At 46.6% G+C, this 20,748-nt stretch overlaps 7 protein-coding genes across 7 annotated transcripts; 3 read left to right on the top strand and 4 right to left on the bottom strand.

Annotated features, from left to right (window-relative positions):
* Positions 1 to 541: 541 nt before the first annotated feature.
* PADG_02194 (uncharacterized protein) lies at positions 542 to 2,143 on the bottom strand (the record flags this gene model as incomplete). Its single annotated transcript, XM_010759430.1, has 1 exon — positions 542 to 2,143. The coding sequence occupies one exon, from the start codon at positions 2,141 to 2,143 to the stop codon at positions 542 to 544; it is 1,602 nt and encodes a 533-aa protein (XP_010757732.1).
* A 1,159-nt stretch (positions 2,144 to 3,302) lies between these two features.
* Positions 3,303 to 4,272, top strand: PADG_02193 (uncharacterized protein; the record flags this gene model as incomplete). Its single annotated transcript, XM_010759429.1, has 2 exons — positions 3,303 to 3,557; positions 3,631 to 4,272. The coding sequence occupies 2 exons, from the start codon at positions 3,303 to 3,305 to the stop codon at positions 4,270 to 4,272; spliced, it is 897 nt and encodes a 298-aa protein (XP_010757731.1).
* Positions 4,273 to 5,243: 971 nt separating this feature from the next.
* On the top strand, positions 5,244 to 6,539 carry PADG_02192 (uncharacterized protein; the record flags this gene model as incomplete). Its single annotated transcript, XM_010759428.1, has 2 exons — positions 5,244 to 5,788; positions 5,921 to 6,539. The coding sequence occupies 2 exons, from the start codon at positions 5,244 to 5,246 to the stop codon at positions 6,537 to 6,539; spliced, it is 1,164 nt and encodes a 387-aa protein (XP_010757730.1).
* A 1,105-nt stretch (positions 6,540 to 7,644) lies between these two features.
* On the bottom strand, positions 7,645 to 8,862 carry PADG_02191 (uncharacterized protein; the record flags this gene model as incomplete). Its single annotated transcript, XM_010759427.1, has 1 exon — positions 7,645 to 8,862. One exon carries the CDS (start codon positions 8,860 to 8,862, stop codon positions 7,645 to 7,647), a length of 1,218 nt encoding a protein of 405 aa, XP_010757729.1.
* A 1,246-nt stretch (positions 8,863 to 10,108) lies between these two features.
* Positions 10,109 to 10,387, top strand: PADG_11394 (uncharacterized protein; the record flags this gene model as incomplete). Its single annotated transcript, XM_010759643.1, has 1 exon — positions 10,109 to 10,387. One exon carries the CDS (start codon positions 10,109 to 10,111, stop codon positions 10,385 to 10,387), a length of 279 nt encoding a protein of 92 aa, XP_010757945.1.
* A 498-nt stretch (positions 10,388 to 10,885) lies between these two features.
* PADG_02190 (dolichyl-phosphate beta-glucosyltransferase) lies at positions 10,886 to 12,312 on the bottom strand (the record flags this gene model as incomplete). The annotated part of the gene is made up of 3 exons (XM_010759426.1): positions 10,886 to 11,230; positions 11,338 to 12,117; positions 12,196 to 12,312. 3 exons carry the CDS (start codon positions 12,310 to 12,312, stop codon positions 10,886 to 10,888), a joined length of 1,242 nt encoding a protein of 413 aa, XP_010757728.1.
* A 5,463-nt stretch (positions 12,313 to 17,775) lies between these two features.
* On the bottom strand, positions 17,776 to 20,487 carry PADG_02188 (uncharacterized protein; the record flags this gene model as incomplete). Its single annotated transcript, XM_010758941.1, has 3 exons — positions 17,776 to 17,970; positions 18,074 to 20,207; positions 20,282 to 20,487. The coding sequence occupies 3 exons, from the start codon at positions 20,485 to 20,487 to the stop codon at positions 17,776 to 17,778; spliced, it is 2,535 nt and encodes an 844-aa protein (XP_010757243.1).
* Positions 20,488 to 20,748: the final 261 nt, after the last annotated feature.

Below are 20,748 nucleotides of genomic sequence, written 5' to 3'. Positions count from 1 at the left end.
TGAGGAATGGAGTAACTAGTTGTTTTATGTTAGCCAGATATATATGGGCACAAGGAGGGTGCTCAAGTGGTATCATGAAAGATAAAATAGATAGTTTATTATATGTAGTGACTGGTTATGAGGAGGTTCGTCATTTCTTCTCAATTGATTAAAGAAATGGTTCAAATTCATTCTCAAGAACAGTAGCAATAATTATAAAAGATAAGTTGTCTGGACAGCAATCTTTCTCTACTAACATACTGGAGCTCTCCTGATGATTGAATTTTATGGCTGAGCAAGATTGCTGCCTTGTAGTATATAGAATTGTAATACAGAGAACTAGAAAGATCTTTAAGAGATGAAAGAATATATGAAATGAAACGAGATAGACCATAGTATGTAAACAAACTAACAGAGGAACTAAACACAAATTCTAACAAATGTTCAGTCTTTCGCTCGTTTAGAAATTACTAAACCCACATAGCTCCTCTTCGATTGTCATCAGCTCTATCACCTCAGAATCTCTTATGAAATATCCACCGAATCGATGACTACGATTACGTTATCCTCCAACCAAAGTAATACACTCATCAATAACAGCTTCCATCTCCCCAATTCGATTTTTCAGCCCGCCGTTTTCCTCCTTCAGAATGCTAGCAATAGCCCAAGCATCTGATGCGTTGGCTCCATAGCAGTTGGAGCATCTGGACACGGAAAACGGAATGGAACTCATCAATGAACCACCAAAGCCTGCAGACGAAATACCCTTAAGGACTTTGTCATAAGCGGAAGACTTTGGAGCGGGCGCGGGAGTTGGAAGTTTTGACGGCGACACCAGTTGGGGCGAAGCCAATTGAGCACTTGAAGGGAAGTGGAGAGGGGTATGTGGACAGATATCAGGAGATGAGGATCTAGATGTCTTCGTTGCCACGGTCATGGGTGACCCCAGGCCGTCGTTTCTACTCGAAAATATGCTTTCAGTAGTACTCTCATATCCGGATTCGAAGCCGGAGTCGCTGTAAAACGCCCCCCCACTGGAGCGTTTGCTAAGGCATCTTATAGACATGGTATCTTGCCCGTCTTTGACAGTACTGGGGATGTGGTGGTTGACAGGTTCTGATTCCTGGACCAGGACAACGCTTCGCTTTCGCGTCTCTTCTTCTTGCTTTTGCTTTTGTCTCTCGAGGTTAAACTCATCTGCCATCGCTTTTATGGCTTTGTCCTGTTCAAGAACCTTTTCCGCCATTTTATTTAGTTGATTTCTGATATTCTGTAGGCGTGATTGTGTCTCTTCTAGCTCTTCTCCTAAAGATGACTTCTCTGCGAGTGCTTCGTGAAGTGCAAAAGTCCGCTGTTTGTATGCTGCATGGAGCTCCCTAATAACTTGTTCTGCATTCTGTGGGAGGGTTTTAAGTACTTCCGCAGTGGGAAGATCCGTAGAGTTTGCAGGGCAAAGTACTGAGCTGATGTCGAGGTTCAGAAATTCATCCTCAGCGGGTTCTGGCAATTGACCTTGTTTTGAGTCATTGGCTTTGGTGCCAAAGAGGGAGAACCGAGCAGTAGAGCTGACTTGTTTCAAAGGGGATGGCATGCTCATTCTGTTTTGTACCCTGCCTGGAGGCCGTGAAGAATATAATTCTGCCATGGTTTCTTTGGGGCGCTGCGAGTTTTCGATGTCGTCTTCCTTCGGGCAAAAGTACGGGACGAGCCCGAACCTAATTGGGGAGGATACTCCCTGGAAAAGACCGGTAAATAGCCTTCCTGGAATATCTGATTTAAAAGCTCTAGAAATTTTTTCACTTGGGTCCAGCTCAACCTCTTCTAAACAATCTTCAGATAAATGATGTAGTTGACTGAGGGTTTCGTTACCGTTTCGAATAGTTCTAGGGTATGGGAGCGAAGGAACTTCAGTTTTCGCTCGACGGTGGGTTGGGCTGCGTAGAGGAGAATTTTCTTCTGATCTCAAGTGAGGTTTGGGCTTGACAGATGATCTGAGTGTAGGAGGAGTTGTAGGGGGGGCAGTTATTGGAGGGCCAGTTCCTCCATCAGTCGTTTCAATGCATGGTTCAACACGAGGACGTCGATTCGTTGAGCCGCGGTGGGGAGACGTTAAATTGCGGAATGTTGAAGAGGCACACGGTGATTTCGATTCAGAGTTGAGCATTGGATGCAGGGTGAAGCCGCAGAATGTTCGTACAGTTTGTACAAAAGTTAAGGACAGAGATAAACTAGTGCGTGTTGATTTGCCAACCTGCTATCACCACGTATTGGGATAAACACTCTTGAAGTTGATTGGACGGTTTCGCACAGAACGAATAAAATAACTAATTATGCCTAAAGCCTGCTCTTGAAGTACATCGACACCTCCCAATGTACAAGAAACTGGAGGCTGACGTTTCTATCGCAAAGATAGAAAAATGCCGAATGCCCCCGGTCACGCAGAGGCAGAGAAAGTTGTCGATATGTTGGTGGCTTGAATGTTGAGGAAGCCGAAAGCGGAGGCTTGAGGCTGCCAAGAGGTTTAACTAACTCCGATAAGGATGGTCAGGACGTATGTTTGTCGATCGGGTTCAACAGTGTGGTTCAACAATGTGTTTGACTCTCACAAAACCAACATTCATTGTTTGTGTCGTTGAAATAAGACGAAAGCTGCAATTGTTCTTTTATCCCTTCCATGATCCCATTGCCCCCAGACGCAGAGTTGGCAATTAATTGAGAGGCTGGGGACATTTATTTGAGTGGCTAGCAAGCATTCGTGCCCACCGCATCCAGCCCAGTCCACAGGAACGGGCTCCACCAGGGTTGGCAGAGGGAGGAAGTTTTCAAATCGTCATACTTGACACACAGTTTCCCCCTTCAGGGTCGATACTGATCCCTCCCACTTCGAATGGATTTAGTAGCCTTGAAAAGCTATTGCAGGTGTACTGCCCTCCCTCGCTGTTTCACGTTTGACGCTCTTCGAATATCGCTGGAAACATAAACCATCTTGCCCGGTGAAATCAGGAAGGCTCTGCGTAAACTTGAGTGACATTAGCCTTGCCATCTTTGCTTTTAGATATTTCCGAGATGGATGAGGTCTCTGAAGAATTGCTCTCTTGATTTTTGGATTCATAGGTGTGATAGGGTTAGGTAATCATTTTGGGCTTAGGCCGGGGTTGTCTTAGGCGCTGCTTTAATTGAAAGTTTGGCGGCTGCAGCCCTAAACCCTAAACCGTGCTTTGTGCGTAAAGCTTGGCTCCATGCTTGAGACTTAAGAAAACATCTGCGACGGCAGATTAAACAATAGATACAGCAGCCGTTGTGACTGCGGAGAAAAGCTCACAATGTCACCAATGGCTTCTCTGGATAAACTCTCAAACCCACTTGCAACCCCTGCCCAGCTTTTAATGTCGTCCTCATCCCTCGACAGGATTCCCGCCGACTTAGAGACGTCCATTCGCTATGCTACAGTTCAACTTATGCAGGCTGCTGGTATCCTTCTTAGACTTCCGCAGGATGTGATTGCACAAGCCATTGTGACTTTTTCGAGATTCTGGGTTGGTTCTGAAGGCGGCAGCCTTGCTATTCATTCGTCAAAGGTTCGAAGCACCCCGAATATCCCAGGAGAAGGCGCCCATGGAGGAGTAGGAGACAAGCTAACAAATCTGTCAGGATATCTCTGCAGCATCACTCTATCTGATGGCGAAGCAATCTTTCGTGCCCGTTTCCCTACGTTCAATCATCAATGTTTATACTTTTCTTCTCTCCCCCGAAGCCTCCCCACTCGATTTCGTCAACCCGCAGCCTCCCGTAGAAAGGCCAAGCCCGGAGACCTACTATGTATCAGAAGGCGCCTACCACGCAGAGCGACTAATTTTGATGAAAATGGAGAGCGCGGTTCTCAGGACCCTTGCGTTTAATACTCATGTCACCCTCCCTCATACCATTGCCCTTACATATCTGCAAACCCTAGGAACATCCTCCAGCGCAGTGTCAAAAAGAGTCTTCGAGCATCTAAATGCAGCATTATTCTCTCCACAACTCTTATACTTGACTCACCAACCAAATGCATTGGCTGCTTCAGCGATATACCTTGCAGCAAGGGAGGAGAGTGTCAAACTGGTAGATGGTGAATGGTGGGAGGTCTTCGACGTGGATAGAGAAGAGTTGGGCTTCGTGGTCGTTGGGATGAGAAGTATGGAAGGTTTCGCGAAATCGGAAAAAGAAAAATGGAAGGGCCGTCCTGTTCCTTTGACTGTTGATCAGGTGGAGGCGGAGCTGGAAACTCGGAGAATGCTGGAAGAAGGGGAATGAAAGGGGACTCTATTGCAACATGAATCATATTTTGGCTTCTGCTCCTGCACCTGCTTGGAAATTTAACCGGCATGGACCGAAAAAACGCTACTACGTTTGGAGGTTTATGATAATGGCCTCCCCTGTGAAGTTGTTTACTGCGCAGATGGTCCTATGACAATGCACATCGTCGACGCACGATTGACAAGGGTTATAGTGACGAGAGTTGAAGTGTTCTTCCAAAGGCGAGCCGCACTTTGGAAACACCAAACCCAGCAAGCACGGAGGCTTATGGATGTAACTCTTTTATAAAGGTCATATCCTTAAGGTTTAAAGACTTTCAGTGATGGCTATTGCAAGCATGTGGTTTGAGAGCCTTTTTATCAATGGTCTTAAAAGCAAAAAAAAAAAAAAAAAAAAAAAAAAAAAAAAAAAAAAAACTCAAGAGGAAAAGCCGCCCCTGACGACTTCGAGTTAACCTCCCACTCCTGTTGATGGCATGTGGATGGCTCACCAATTACTGCCGTTTTACAAGCTCAAGACTTCAAGGTGCCTGCAGGAATAGGTGGTCTACATGGGCTCCGGCAATGGAAGTATAACATACAGTTACTATTTCATTTATGACGAATGAGTAGACTACTTTCAGGTAAATACAACTTGGGGATTAGAGGTTAATAAAGTAACTTTCGAAAATTTACTGCATGCGTGATGTCTGACGCTCTATTTTTGTCATACATGACGAAGATGCCCAACTCTGGTGACCTTGCTCCCTTCAAGTCCACGTGATTCTCCTCCCTCAAAGCGTCATATTCAGTTGGAGTTGCTCCTTAGCGATAGTTAAACAAAACTGGATCCACCTCTAACCACCTATTTATTGATCAAATGTCAACTCAACATCTTGAACTTAATCTGCATTTCTCTCATTTTTTCTCCACCCAATACTGCAGCCATAATCAAGCTTCTCAAAACCAAAACTGACGAATCTCACAACAATGAACGTTGTCCGCTCCACCCTGAGCACATGGAGGGAACGTCTCGCCCCGGTATCCCACACCTCAACCTTCCGCTCCACAGGCCAAATTACACCCGAAGAGTTCGTCCTCGCAGGCGACTATCTAGTATACAAGTTTCCCACATGGTCCTGGGAAGATGCGAGTTCACTAGCAAAGCGTGCCCCGCATCTACCACCCGGGAAACAGTTCCTAGTGACACGCGGGGTACCGTGCCATCGGCGACTTGATGATAACTTTGCGGGCGATGCTGGTCAGGAAGATGTCATGGTTACTGATGGGCTGAGTGGTGCTGGCGGCGGTGGCGGTGGGGACGTGGGTAGTGGTGATGATGAGGGCTGGCTCCGAACTGCAGGGGGTATGTCGGATAGTCATGCGGCGAGGATAAAGGATGTGCGGACGGTTGATGAAGCAGGGAATATTGGGGAGAAAGAGGAGGATGAGGAGGAGATTCCGGATATGGAGGAAGAGGACGATGATGCAGAGGCTATTATAAGAGAACCGGCTGGGAAAGCGGGGACTGATTCGTAAGTGTTTGGTGCATTTTTATTCTGTTTTGGTGTCTGGCTTGGATCTCTTGCTTTTTCGGTCCTTCTCTGTTGTTATGTTGTGGAGTTCTCAATAGCAGAGTGTGAACACTCTAACACTTATTCCTTTAGGCCCCTCCGAACCTACACACTCTACATAACATACAGCACCTACTACCGAACCCCGCGCCTGTATCTTTCCGGATATCTCTCCCCTTCCGAACCCCTTGCCCCGCACCTAATGATGGAAGACATCGTCGGTGATTACAAAGACAAAACAGTCACCCTAGAAGATTTCCCCTTTTTCGATGGCGGTGTGAAAATGGCCAGTGTGCACCCCTGCCGCCACGCAAGTGTGATGAAAGTCCTTCTCGACCGTGCGGAAGCTGCCCTGAAACTTCGCCGCCAAAAGTTTAAAGATGCTACATCGACTGAGGACGTGAGACGTAATATGCCCTCGAAGGTTGAGAGTGGACTGGTGGGGCTGGTAGATGATACGTCCCGTCTGACAATTTCCAGGGGACACCAGCAACAGCAGCAGCAGCAGCAGCCGATCGCAGCGGTGCCTCCGAGCGGTAATGCGGGGGATGAGTGGGAGGTGCTGCAGCATGAAGGCGCGGAGGAAGAAGAAGATGATGATGATGATGAGCAGCGCGTGGCGATCCGGGTGGATCAGTATCTGGTTGTTTTCTTGAAGTTTATTGCGAGTGTAACGCCTGGTATTGAGCATGATTTTACGATGGGGGTTTAGGAATGCAGTTGTCTACTATTTCACAAGTGATCAAGGAAATTGGCATGAGACTCTGAACATGATGGACTCGCCATTTTCGACATTTTTGTGCCATTTGATATCACTATTTGGTTTGCTTCTTTGTTGCCTGGAGCACGGGGTGAGAGTTAGGTGGACTTGATATTCCCTGACTTTTATTTCTCACGTTATATTAATCTATCTCATCCTTTTCCCGCACATTTCTTCCATATTTTGCTAGTCTTCTCATATGCCCATGACGTTACATATTATATCCATCTGACCTTTATTCACAGGAGTTGGGAGAACTGCTGACGCCTGAAAATAAAAAATTTTCATAATAAATATCACAAGATACGTTGATAACCAAAAGGAAGATTCTCCCAATCTGTTGCGTTTAACTGTATCTTTCTCTCATCACCGTGCAAAGTGGTTATGGGTTTCCACCCATGCTTGTATTCATAGAGCTCAAGTGTTGACCGGAAAGGGCTAATTTGAACGCCTGCGGTAACATTCGAAAGTCGACACGGGCTTGGAGAGCATAGCACATCGGAAAATTCCTTGTGTGTTGTTGATAGCCAGCTGAGGAAGCTAATGTTGAAAAGAGAGGGTAATCTGGCTTGCATTAATAAGCGGACTGACCTATATCCCTTTTTATAAATGAATCAATTCAGTGTACCACATATGTGCCCGTGCCTTGCATACATAGCCAGAGGCAGAGAGATTGACAAAACGATCTGGACAGCAGCTCTGACCTAAGTCTTGATATTACTGTGCCTTTATTACCAGCGTTTCTTCCGTTGATATACTCCGGAGGCTGTAGATAGAGTGATAAAACGCCGAAAAAAATATCCAAAAAGAGTTAACCCCGATTCCAAATGCAAAAATGGCAGTGATGGTGGGGGCCAAAAGGTAGAAACTGGGGCGACAGGTTAATAAATGAAATTATAGTTGGTTGTCAAGACACCTCATCCCAGAGGTTAGGTAGCCAAAGAGAGAAATACTGTACATTGTGTGTATAAATAAATAAAATAGATGGGATACATACGAAGATGGCTTTCGTTCCCCGCAAAACTAAGAGGAGATATTAATAAATAACATAAATAGATTATAAAGATCCAAAAGCCGAACCAAAATTCGTGCTATGTTTAAACTTGATCCCAGGCTCCGGCTCGGTTTCTGCATGCTCCGATTCTTGACTGGGGCCTATACAGTCTTGCTCGCTAGAATCGGATCCGGGCCCATGTTGCGTGATCTTTCTCGCTTCATTCAATAGCTTCTGGTCAAGGGACTTCAGAAACTCAAGGTCCTGCTTCTCGTCATTCTTCAGGCCAAGGGGGCCTTCGAGGGCCCGGTCATCATCGACGTCAGGAATGTACGAGTCCGCCGTCGCCTCTGCCTCGAGCGTTTGCTGTGGAGCAATGGGCGATTCCACTGTCAATGTATTATCCTCTGTTGATACATTGCTTATATCTGCCCCCAGTTCAACGATTGGCTTCGGGGTGTGTCCCGCGTCTCTGACAAGGTTTTCCTCCGGGGGTCCCAATTCGGAAAGTGAAATCCGTAAGGGGTGTTTGGCGTCTGGTGCTTCGTTTGAAGGTGGTGATGCGAGGGGCATAGGGGATAGCGAGGAGGCTCTTGCGAGGACATCGGGTGGGAGAGCCGTAGATTTAAGGGTGATTCCATCTAGACTGCTGTCGACTAGCTCGATAGGTACTCCAACCGCAACGGAACGATCGACGGGTCGCATTCGAGGGGAGAGTGCTTCGTCAAGGGAAGGGGGTACTCCAATATCATGGTGATTACGGTGAAGGGCCGGGGCCTTGGGACTCTCTTCTTTCACCTCGTCCAAAAATATTCTCGTAGGATGTGTAGTTGGGCCTGATCCTTCCCATATATGATGGATGCCTTGCGGTTTACGGGCCTGCATTCCAATGGGATTCGATGGCATCGGGGTCTTTTCCATTCTGCCTAATTTAATCTGCCCTTTCTCCAGTTCCGCAATCGTAAGTTTCATAATAGTTCTTTCTTTCTCCCACAGCTTTCGCTCTTCCGCGAATGCTGCTCGCTCACGCTCGAAGCTCGTTCGCAAGCTTTGAATGGCTAACTGCGACTGCTCGATGTACCCAAAAAAATAACGGAAGCTTGGGTCGTGTGCCGATGTCCCACTTAGCGTCGTAGAGGGGTCATCGGGCCTTTTCAAAGGCAAATTACCGACCGTTAGCGATTGCGCGCGACGCACTGGAGGTGACGTGGGAGAAAACAAGGTCCCTGTGTAAGAACATTTAGGGCTTTCGCCACCAGATTTTGCAGCAGCCTGGGCCATAACTACTCCGGATGGAAATTCGATGAAAGTAGGTTGTTGCTTTTCAACCATACGTCGTCGTCACCTCTTACAAGATATGATGTAAGAAGGAGACGGCGATCGGCAGGAATGTATGATCTCCAGGAATATCCTAGTCGTTTTGGACGAAGTGATTAATATAGTTAACTATGTGTCAAGGTCGGTCGAGAATCGCCCGCCGAGATTCCACCGGGAGGCACATCAGCTACAAGCGGGATCGCGAAGGTATCCTAGAGAAGTAGAGCGGCAAGATTCCTTGATTTTTCCGGTTTCCTTTCCCCAGAAATGGGAGGTGATGCGATAGCAGAGCAACAAGCACGTTGCGCGGCTACCGAGGAGGTCAGGGGGGTTGGGTGGGACCTTGGTTCTAGGAAACTAAATAATTAGGCGCATTCTGCTTTAACCTTGGAGTCATCTGAAGGTTCCCAACGTCTTTTTTTTTTTATTATTTTCTTTCCTGTTTTAACAGAAAAGCAGGTAACGAATGAGACGATGCGTGCATTCGACACATGTAGTTACTGCTTGCTGCCTTGAAGTGGCTTTTCGTAACGAGACCATCCTTTTTCTTTTAATATAGTTTACTGCAGCTTTCTGCCTCCACGGAGTTTACAAGAGGCATATTCCAAGGTCCTGTTGATGGGACCGTTTCTCTCTTCTAGCCAATTTCATGTCCCGTTTCTACTGACTGAACAGCAACCTTTGGACCCAACCTCAGGTTCCACTCTCTTTTACCCGTGTTTCGGGAGACCGTAGCGGTATACAGAGAAACTTCTCTCAAGGAATTATTCCATCTTCATCTGGATAATCCTACGCACTTATTAGCTATTGCTGATCAAAGTTATTCTGGTCATTACCTCATGGCATGCATCGATGATGCTTAACAGTTATCGTTTCTGCTCGCATGAATTCATTAGACTCTTTATATCTAACAAAAGTTGTCAAATTTATTGATGATAACTATCAATCTGACACACAGGAATCTTGGAACCATAGCTTAACATTTTAGGATATTTTTTCCCTGGGCATTCACACCAGATCCGTTGAATGTAGATAATATATACGTTTGAAAATAGACCCACATTTGATTCTCTGAGAGATGAGTTGTCCAATTTCAGAACTCTACAAGCAGTTCGCCAGGACTCATCGGACATCTCTTTCAATATCCATGCAATCATCTTTGTACCTGTGCAAGAGGGGCATGATAACGATATGGAAACATATTTTAATGATGCTAGATCGAATCCCATCATCTCCCCACATTGAGCAAAAAGCCTCAAACGGAACACACGGAAATCTCCCAATATTTTCTACCTGGAATGGCCAAGGTGGAAACGGCTGTGCATCTGTGCGTCCTTATGAACAACTGCATCAAGAACAATCGAGAGCGATCGTGAATGCCGGGGCAAATCATGGTCGATTGTGGTATATCAAGATCGTCGATGTGTGGACAGAGGGAGCTAGAAGCTCTTTGCAGTGGACCGAAAGAAAGGATACGGGGGGGAGTTGACCACCGTGAATTCAGAGAGCAAATTTGCGTTCAACTATTTGTTGATTGAGTTCGAATGCATTATAGGACCTTCTGTTCCAATTCAGTCTTAAAGTGTCAGGGGTTGAGAAATACCATCATGCTCCACCCATCTTATATCTTATGATGATTTGGGGTATGCTTGAAATAAGACAGAGAGACCTTTAGAACCAGCTTCTTAGTACATGTCGCGCAAATTGAAACGCAGTTTTCGAGCTCGCGGGAAATATACCCTACTTTCAATTATATTCCTCAATCCACTGGTGTACATATCCTGGGATGGGATCGCACCTAACACATTATGTACTGTACAAATGGAGCTGCAGAGTGACCGAATTACGGTGAAGAAGCGATACAGGTAACTATGCGCAACCAATCCTCATGACCCGGTGACCATAACACCAAAAAATTAGAAAGCTAAAGTTGGCAGACAGAAAATTTAAAAGAAGATGACCTTGCAAGACAGAGAGAATCTATCAATCAATTCATTCTATAAACGCCAAATCCCCAAGCTGCCCGCAATACAGCCAAACCCCACGCCATCCCAAAACTATCCCATATAACATTCAATTTGCTCCCTTTCACCTCCCGCCAGCCCACAGGCACCTCGACCACGGGGATCCCTGAGAATTCAGCAAGCATGAGCATTTCAACGTCGAAGATCCAGCCTTCGGAGTGCATGTGGGGTATAATATAGGGTAGTGAGGCGCGCGAGAAGAGCTTGAAGCCGCACTGAGTATCCTTAATGGCAGCGGTTGCGGGCGGTGTGAGGATGCGTAAGATCAGGTGAAAGGAGTGCATGAGGAAGTTGCGGAGTTTGGATCGCTGGGGAACGCGTGTTTTGTTAGCTGTTGTTGCCATTTACAGGAACGGAAAGGAGGGTAGGCAGCGGAAGGTATCTGGAATATAATATTTGGAATAGATGGCGGTACCTTGACAACAGCTTCACTGCCAACTAGATGTGCTCTAGATCCAACTGCAATACCGCGAGAAGAGGCATCTTCAACCCGCTGGCAGGCTGCTACTAGTTTCCCGAGATCATCGAAACGACTGGCACCATCTGCATCTGCAAAGATCACATACTGGCCCCGTACATGCCTCATGCCATGAGTGACAGCGCCACCCTTGCCTCTGTTCTGCGCAAGGGTGATGACTCGAATTGACCCTGGTGGGATGCGTACAACTTTTGCGTTGGACGCCGTTGTCCAGGGCCCGATGTGGCTCTTCGAGTGCGGGGAGAGTTGGTGGTCTCTAGCAAAAGCCAGTGCGGTTGCTACGGTTGAATCGGTTGAACCGTCTGATACGATCAGGATTTCCCAACCTTTGGATGGCGGGGCCGCACGTATGCTTTCATTCTCGTTGAGTTTACGGAAACGGGTCTCTCCTGATTCTTCCTCATCTCTACTCAGTGGCTTGCTTTGCTGCTGCTCTGACAATATTCCGTATGTTTTCTCAAGATAATTCACCGCCTCTACAAGCATCCCGCCCAGTCGATCTTCTTCGTTGTAGGCGGGGACAACAACTGACATGAACAACTCCGCCTTCTCTATGGCTTTCGCATCATTTGCTGGGGAGGCTCCCTGGCTATCTTGCCAGCAAGGTAGCAATAGTGGTTCCGTAATTGATCCATCTTCAGAAATCGTTTTGTAGTTTTTCTCTTGGGGAAGTGGAGGGCGGGGGGATGGTGCTACGATAAAAAGCAGAGTATATCCCTGGACGAAATTTAGTTTTGAAGCGTTGTAGATTGGGCGGGGCAGAGCAGATTAACGGTTAATTGCTGTTAAACCTACGGTAAGAATGGCACCAGTAATTGTGGATAGCAAGAATATGAACCATAGCGAAAGGGAAGCATTGCTGGCGAGCTGTATGCCTCGGTCGCAGATCGCGCGCACAGCTGCGCTGTCCATGGCTTGCTTCGTTCTTGGTCAAAATAGACCAAGATAAGAATGTAGAAAACACAACTGCTCAGTCATTCCATGTGGACTACATACGCAGGGTGTAGCGGGCAGCTGGTGATTGAACTTCGAACTCGGGTTTGCGAGGGATTGCAATCCGCATACCCGTTGGAGATGGTAGTTAGTTTATTTTCATCTTTCAGTATGTCAGCCAAGCAGCCACAGTGTCCTTAAATCAGATAAGCTTCCCGCTTGGCGTCACAGCGCTTGCGCTTCCTTTCACCCCGTCCAACTTCAACCCCACGCAACATTCTCTTTACCACCGACCAACAGCAATCGTCAAATGCCTTCCACAATTCTCGCTGCAACAATCAGACTGTTACTGTGCTATCAGACAGAGCTATCAGACAGTGCTGAACTGAGGTGAGGCCTACTGCGAAGCCTGATGGATGATGAGATTCGCAGTTGTTTTTAGCCAGCACTCGACGGCATCTCCAAGAGGCAGACCCAACAAGGTTGGGTTTGACGGACTCATCTCTACGATGAGCGATTGCCCAGCACAGAATAGAAATGTGCTCTTTTTTTTTTTTTTTTTTTTTTTTTTTTGGGCTTTTGCAAGACATGATACAGTGCTCCAACAGCTTTAATGTTACTATGACATTCTAATACAACTTCCACCTTCTGCGACGTGTCGGCGTAGTTAAGTATTTCTGTTGCGACTGACTTTCATGCCTGAGGCTACGAAACAGGTTAATCACTTGTTCCCAAAATTCAAGCTGTCTAGAGAAAGACAATTGGCTATTCCAGAAACTCCCTGAAGGAACGGTGTTCTGCAAATGACCTTCGTCGGATCTGCTTTGTTCTAGCGCCCTCATGGCGTGTGGTGCCCGATGACTTAACCGGATGATGATTCGATCACAGGCCGTTTCACAATTTGCAATATCTTGGATGTCATTTTCACCCGTTAGAGGAAGCTCGCTTACAAGGATCAAATTGTTTCTTTCCTCTCGACGTGTCGCCTTGACCAAATTCCCAATTTGGACAGATGTCATAACTTTTAGTGTTGTGCTTCGTTAGAAGTTTCGATTTTTCCGCTATTGCCCATAGATCATATTGCCTTTATGTTGGCCATTGGTTTTAGACTTGCTGACCGCGTCTCAGAACGCCTAGGAGTGAATGTAACCCATGAACTAATGTTGAACGCACGAGCCATTTAAATTACAGAAATATAACCAGCAAGGGCATAGATCACGGCCCAGAATAGGCTTCCACGTTTCCAATATCGACTTGGTTTTGAGAAACGCTTGTTTCGTCAGTGTTGAAGGCAACCTGGCCCTTGCGTGAATACAACTTTCGAATCTACCCGCCACCGTCACACCCGTACACCCTACTGGTCAGGTCATCACACCGCGGCGGGTTGTCTAGTTCTGTGGAATAAAGGGTTAAGCAGTGGTTGTCGCCAATCAGACGAGATGCATCGAATCCCTGGCATTAGCTCAGAAAGCTGGTGGTTTTGACACCCTAGCTTCCAATTAGAGGGCGTATGGGCCTAACGACCACCCTATCAGCTCTACCTCGATCCTGGAGAGTTTTGACCTGTCAACTTAACGCCTGCAGAACCTCGAAAATGAGGACATGAGACCTCTCTTCCAATGCGAATGGGCGTCGGAGGGCGCGAAGCCTATGCTCCCGCCTCTGTGGCGAGACATAGGGACACGGATAGGTATGGGCTCTGTGGAAGGTGTTTGGTGAATAGAATCGACATGTGGCCATGTACCCCATCAGATGTGCTCCGGACCTTCACTAGGTGCCCACTGCCCGCCTTTTCAGCTTGACAAATGCGTCACACCTGTATCTGAGAAATTCCGCCTCCTGGCTTTGGCATAAGGCAACCGGGGGCATATGGTGAATACGCGTACCTCGGGCAAAATTTGTTGGTAAGATCAGTTCTTATATGTGGAGCTGACTCGAGCTCTCCATCCTTCTTATGCGAAGTGAAGACTGTATCCCGACCATTTCCACTAATTGGGACTAGGTAGAGCTCCGACTATCACATTTTGACCTTCTAGTTTAACCACCCAAGCGGTGAAATTTCAGCTCTTGATCAGGCAAATTCGGACTTGCGTTCAAATCTTCCGAGGATGTTTTCACAAGCCGTGCAGGGGGCCCATCCCTCCTGTAGGATGGTTAATCTTCTTGTTGTTGAGGTTGAAGCTAGCTAACTATATAGGGTTCGTCACGTGCGGTGGAGTGGTCGCTGCTAGGGCCCAACAACCCAACTAGACAGCCCAACACCTCCAGCCATGTCATAACACGTGATTGATATGACACAAAACTGGTATTGCCACGCATAAGTTCAGCCGCCGAGAAGTTTCAGATCGCCATGGATGGCAATAATATGCATCCCTTTGCCATCAATGTAAGTCATATTCACAAAAAGTTTTTCGCTGAGGTTGTCGCGCAGAACAATGGCATTGTTTAGGCTTCAGCTAGTGTAGGCGATTCTCGTAATGGTTCTTTTGGCAAGGTTTAGGAATCGGTGGGTCTGCAATCGAGCGACGTACTCGATTCCTCGGAACCGAGATCGTAACGCATGGAAGACTAACAAATATTGTTTTCTTAGCAGGCCTGCACCTTGTTTAACCGGCAGTGTTTTCGTATTTTATGCACTGTTTCGATGCCCTGTTACGTGACTCATTCCGTTAAGGGAAACGGAACAACTTTGTTATGCTGTCCTCCGTGTGCTTTACCCTTAAAAGGCATGGAAAGCTTCAGACAAAACTGTGGAACCTACATTACAGTGTCGTATATTAAATATTTACCTGGTTGAGGCGAACATTCTGTGGATCACTAGGTATCTTAGTTTTGACTCCATGTGTCATGCATACTCACATCGAAGAGAATAATAAATACGGAAACTGGAACAATGTCCATACCTTCCCTAGTTTCCGCAGAATCCCGCTCGCTGGAATGCTGTCCCATCTACATAATCGAAGTAACCCATCCGTCAATATCACCCCAGCCTCATCCTAGCCGAACTTTATATGAAGCAAACAATTCCCTATGTTGACCTCGCCCCGTTTTATTCCACACGACCAGCGGGATTCTGCCATTCCACCTAGATTTTGCACCGGACCAATCTCATGCACTCACACAACATAATAATACAAAAGAACAAACCATGAAAAATGCTACCTGATCCCCACTAGCATATCCTATTAGAGATATCCCGGCCCGCTCCGCACAAGTTCGTCACAAACTGCAGGGGCGGGAATCTGCATCTCAAAATATACAACAGGTTCTATCATCTTCCGCGTTGAGCGCAAATCTTTGTGCTTCACGTACATGCAATTCGAACCTCCTTATGTAATATCCCAATGAGAGATATCAAATGTATTATGCAAGAAACCATTGCATATGTACGCAGGCAAGGTGGGTGGTCAATCCACTTCCTGCACTGTTTCGCACTACGTAGGAGTTTGTTTTGGTCCGATTTGATATCCGGCTGTGTAATTTTTATAAATAGCTATTGAGAATATGCTCAAATTATGATTTACCCTCAGATTTTAGTTATGCTATGCACCTGCAGACAATTACTGTACGATATTAGCCGGAGGAACAAGGCAATCCAGGGGACCGTCGGGAATTGACTGGCCTTTTTACTAGATCTAGACTTATGGAGGCGGTCATTGTTAGATGGTGGGAATTGAATCGTTTGATGATGGTAAGGGGTTATATTTTTCTGCATCCCGAATTTCTCCTGGGGAAGAGGTTGCATGATGGGATGATTGATTGAGGAAGCCTTACAACAAACAAAACGACGTTAGGGAAGTAAGGGGGCGGATTGTACGATTTGTGATACTGATATGGGGGTATTTGTTAAAAGCGTTTTTATCAGGGTTGAACGCTGGAAGGTAGATGCTGGATGGGTAAGATCCATGTGTGTTCGTGAACTGTCTGTTGTTTTACCTCTGGGGATGCGTATAAATTGAATCGGGTAGGGGAAAAAGGAAAAAAAAAAAAACAAGAATATTTATTTAACAGCTCATAACTAGGCCCATATGTCCTCATGAAGCAAAAGAAATCACCACCTCAAAGAAAGGAAGTGTGATTCAACTACCTCATCAGCATTTTCAAGGAACCTTATCACCTATCTAGGCTGTCCATGAGACCAGATATCGTCCCATATGAAGCGACGTAGACACAACCTTGAGAAAACACATTTGTGCTATTCCCAATGACTGACGTCGTCTCCTCCCGCGAGTGGCGTCTCTCACTTTCGTTTCCCCTGCGCGCCTAGGCATATACAAATAGGTATATATATATATATATATATATGCGCCGCATATTTCTGCGCTCCAGGTTCCAAAGTTCCATCTCACCAAGGACACGATCTGTGCACCGAAAGATATTCGTACCAAGGAGGCCGAGATCTATCGAGTTTGCCTCGATATGTTAAAATGGTTTTGGCTGGTTGGTCAGGTCAATGGAATCTGCGTATACAGCGCCAGAGAATCATCGGTTGAGGTACGTGTCAGTTGACTGTACGGATTCCGCCCGAGAGGGTGATGGTGGTGGTGGTGGTGGGCAATACACGGAACTCATACGGGGGCTCTTCTTCCACGCCCGAGAGCCTGTCAGGCAAGCGGGATTTCGAGGAGGTAAGCCCACCGGATGATGAATCGCTTCCTTGTCCTCAGGTGGACTGGAAACTTTCATGTTACGAAGAGATAACCGGGGATAAGGAATGGTAAGTGAATGTTTCATGTTATGCAATTATTGGTATGATCGGCTGAAACGAAATATTGCGTCCCTGCAACAACAGATGCACAATTCATACCAATAAATAGGGAAATGTAGTAAAGAAAGGAAGGAATGGAGGTTAACTCGGGGAGTGTAAGGGAGAGGAACCGAGATTGGTGTAGATATATCTCTGTGCAGAGTTGGTGAATGCCTAGATCATGTTGGAAACGCTACAGAGCCGGCTGTTTAAAGATTCTTCTTCTGATCTTCCCTTATTTTTCTTGGTTCTTTTATTTCGGACGACACCTTTCTGTTTCTGACTCCAAAGTTCCACTGGTATTCGACGTGGCATGTAAACCCCGTCACAGAACAGAAATGTGTATAACATTCTATTCAAGCCAGAACGCGCAGGAGAATTCAAGTGAAGCCAATTTGGTTCCGTCACAAGGTACCACAACATAGACTATACCATTGGGTAATTTTCTCAAGTCTTGAGGATGTGGCACACACCCAGGAACATCTTGTGCTGTTGCACCTTGATTGGCATTAACCCGACTTCAGAATCTTTGCCGAGAACCCAGGGTTTAATCTGGGAGACTGTTCGGAGATATTTCTTACTGCGAAGCAGCAAATGGAATAGTGAAGCGACTTGATATACCTGGCAGCAGTGTAATGATGTTTCCGGAGATTATTGAGGAGATTAGAATTGTAGGAGGGGAAGAGTGGAGAGCATCAGGCATCAGACACGGTTGTGTCTGCTCCACTCTCTTTCCTTTTCCTAGATCGCGTGACTCGCATATCGGCCAGGGCTTCCATTTGGCTCAGCCCAAAGATTTTGGGATACTGAGCGGACTTCTCCAGCTCCCTCGCCAAAGGTGTAACCCGGAATTTCTTTTCATTTTCATCGAAAATGATCCACCGTTCAAGCTAAAGGAGAAAGTTAATGATGAAAAAGGGTAACTAAACGGGGTGGAAGTAGATGACATCAAAGAACGTTGGAGAAAAAAAAGAAAGAGAATAAAAATCTTACCGATGCTAGACGATATGCATACCAGAGGCAACGCTCTGTACGGGGACCTGCAATGCTTGGCAATTCCAATCCCCGTTCGTCATAATCGATGGCAGGATTGCTGAAGAAGTCATCCGGATAGCATGGTCGTGCCCAGATCTGACCTCGCATGAGAATATCTTCCGGCAAAATCACGCTCGTGCCATTGGCAGGAGTGGGGAAGTCGTCCCTTGCAGCGATAAATTCATCCACACCTCGCCGGCTCAACGTATTTAAAAAGAAAACAAGCTTCTCCCAAGGGATTTCGCGCTGAAAGTACGCCATGGACTCCGGAACCAATGCTAAACTCCAAATAAAAATGAGGATAATGTGAACATGTGGAATAACGGCCTTCTCGTTTATATGTGTAAGAAGAAGAGAGAAAATATGAAAAGTCATGAAGGAGGCGTAAGAAATAACTTCCAAAGAAGTCAGGAACTTTGTGTCATCAAATGGAACATCGATGGGCGGAAGCATTTCCTCAACTTCAGTTGAAGCTTTGGCCCAGAATTCTTTCGCAGCCTGAATCCTAGCAGCCCAAGACAGGGTCGCAGATTTTTTAAAGGCTTTAACGAGGATGACATTATCATTTCCGTATTCCAGCATGGCGGCAATGTTGGAGGATGCAATGTGCACTCCTTGATCCCGGAATTTGGTCCCCATCCGACGAACATGCTTCGTCAAGAGGGACGCATGCTCGGCCACAAATTCAATGAATTGGCTAATCTTTCCCTGATTGAAAAGTATCGCATGCGCTTTCACAAATGAAATCGCTATTGGTAAGGCAGGGCCGTAGGGTCCATTGTAGCCGGGATTCGGCCCAAAGAGAGGATCAAAAAGGTAGTGGATGCTCCCCCGGGTATTGACAAAGGGTTCAGCGGTAAGGAGGGACTTGGTGTAATAGAAGAGCTGTTCAATAATGTTTGGCCGGGTAAGCACCGCAAGGTGATGCTGGAGCCTCCCCAAGTGGGGGTTTTCTTCCAGAGCCAGGAGATACCATTGTCGCGCCACCCCAGCCCAAACTTCTCGTTCAACAATATTGCGCTGCTCAACAGCCATCCGATACCTTGAGAGGTCACCAAGGCATTCAATCCATATTAGTCGAAAACAGGGTACAGCCTCCATAAGAAGCGTTATCGTGTTATATGCGGCGTATATAAATACCAACATGTGATCGAGTGATTGCGGGAGTCGTTCCCTCAATAGCTCCAGGAACGAGTGGATGCCATGTTGCCATAACCGAGCGGGCATGCAGTATTTACTGGCAAGTTGTTTAAGTGGCTCACCGGAACCGGGATGATGTGAAGCCATGAAGAAATCGTGGTGCTCGTTGAGAAGAGTCCTATGAAGTCCAATTAACGCATGCCACTGTCTATGAGACAAAGCGGTCTCAGATTTGAATTGCGCTTGATTCATCTCAATGCATTTGTTCTCAACCATGACAAGTCCCGCGTATATTCCACGAATTTCAGTGATCAACTCCTCTTGCGATATCGGCCGCGTCGGAAGCTGGTGAAATAAGCGATTTACTGGCGGGGGTGACTGTTCATCTTCCGTATACGCACCCTTTCCATACCCGCGCAGCTGTCCTAGGTCAAGATCCCAGCTCGGAATCCCGGTGTAACATTGCTGTGGTGTTGGAGTATCACCGAATCCCAAATCAATATGGTGGGGATCACTCTGATTTTCCTGTTGATTCAGGATTCGTGTTGAGCTTATTGGGGGGTTGCAATCACCGTTAAAGTAACTTGAGGAGTTGATGGGCGGTCGATTCCCCTCAGCCGTTGGGTGCGTATGGAATAAATTCGGCTCCGACTCATCTCTAAACTTGCCTTTATCCAAGGTACTGTCAAAAGGACAGAGCTCTGGAGCTGGAATCCTCATGGATTGTGTTCCCCTCATTCCCCCCCCTTGACATCGAAGCAATCGCAATCTCTCCGGTTCAGACACGGCGGGTGGGACCTTCGGAGAAGCAAGAGAATTCGACGGGTAAGAATGAACTTGAGGATTTGCCCTGTCACCACCACCAATCTTAAGGTTTGCCAATCTGCGTTGGTTGACTGTGTCCTCCTGGCTCGAACTGGTGTCGTAATGTTGGGGCACTGGCTGTCCATTGCTGTTCATATAAAAGGCGCATAAGCTTGGATACAATCTGCACCGAATAACATTATTTTGCCACCCTCCACTTACCGTGTCGTTGCATTTAAAGAGTTCTTATGGACTGCATGAGAGTTCCTGGAGGGTGTGGTATCCGGCCTTCTCTGGCGTCCCCATTTCCGTAAGGAACGGGGTTGGGAATCACTGATGGGGTGATGTTTTCCCATCGAAAAGCTTTGCGGAATGGGTTTAACTTGAATGTTGTTGGGGGTATCGTTGGGATCAAAATGCGGGAGCATCCATAGAGGTCAATTCAGACTTGAATTGAAAAGTTTTGGGGAGTGCATTTGAATCAGGGCAGGACGCTCGACGGCTGTTAAAATCTGTCCTGGTGATATTGACAAAACCTGAGTGATTATACGAGGCCTTTAATACACTTTTATATCGACAGAGAGAAAGGGAAGCCTGAATATCAATGCCGAAGAGACCTAGGGATCTAGACTGGATTTATGTGCGTCTTTATCTCAACCGGGATGTGGCTGGTGAGATGCGGTACCTGG

Source organism: Paracoccidioides brasiliensis (genome assembly GCF_000150735.1).
Source record: "Paracoccidioides brasiliensis Pb18 unplaced genomic scaffold supercont2.2, whole genome shotgun sequence".
NCBI lineage: Eukaryota > Fungi > Ascomycota > Eurotiomycetes > Onygenales > Ajellomycetaceae > Paracoccidioides > Paracoccidioides brasiliensis.
The sequence above is the reverse complement of the archived record's forward strand: the minus strand, read 5'-3'. Positions and strand labels throughout refer to the sequence as shown.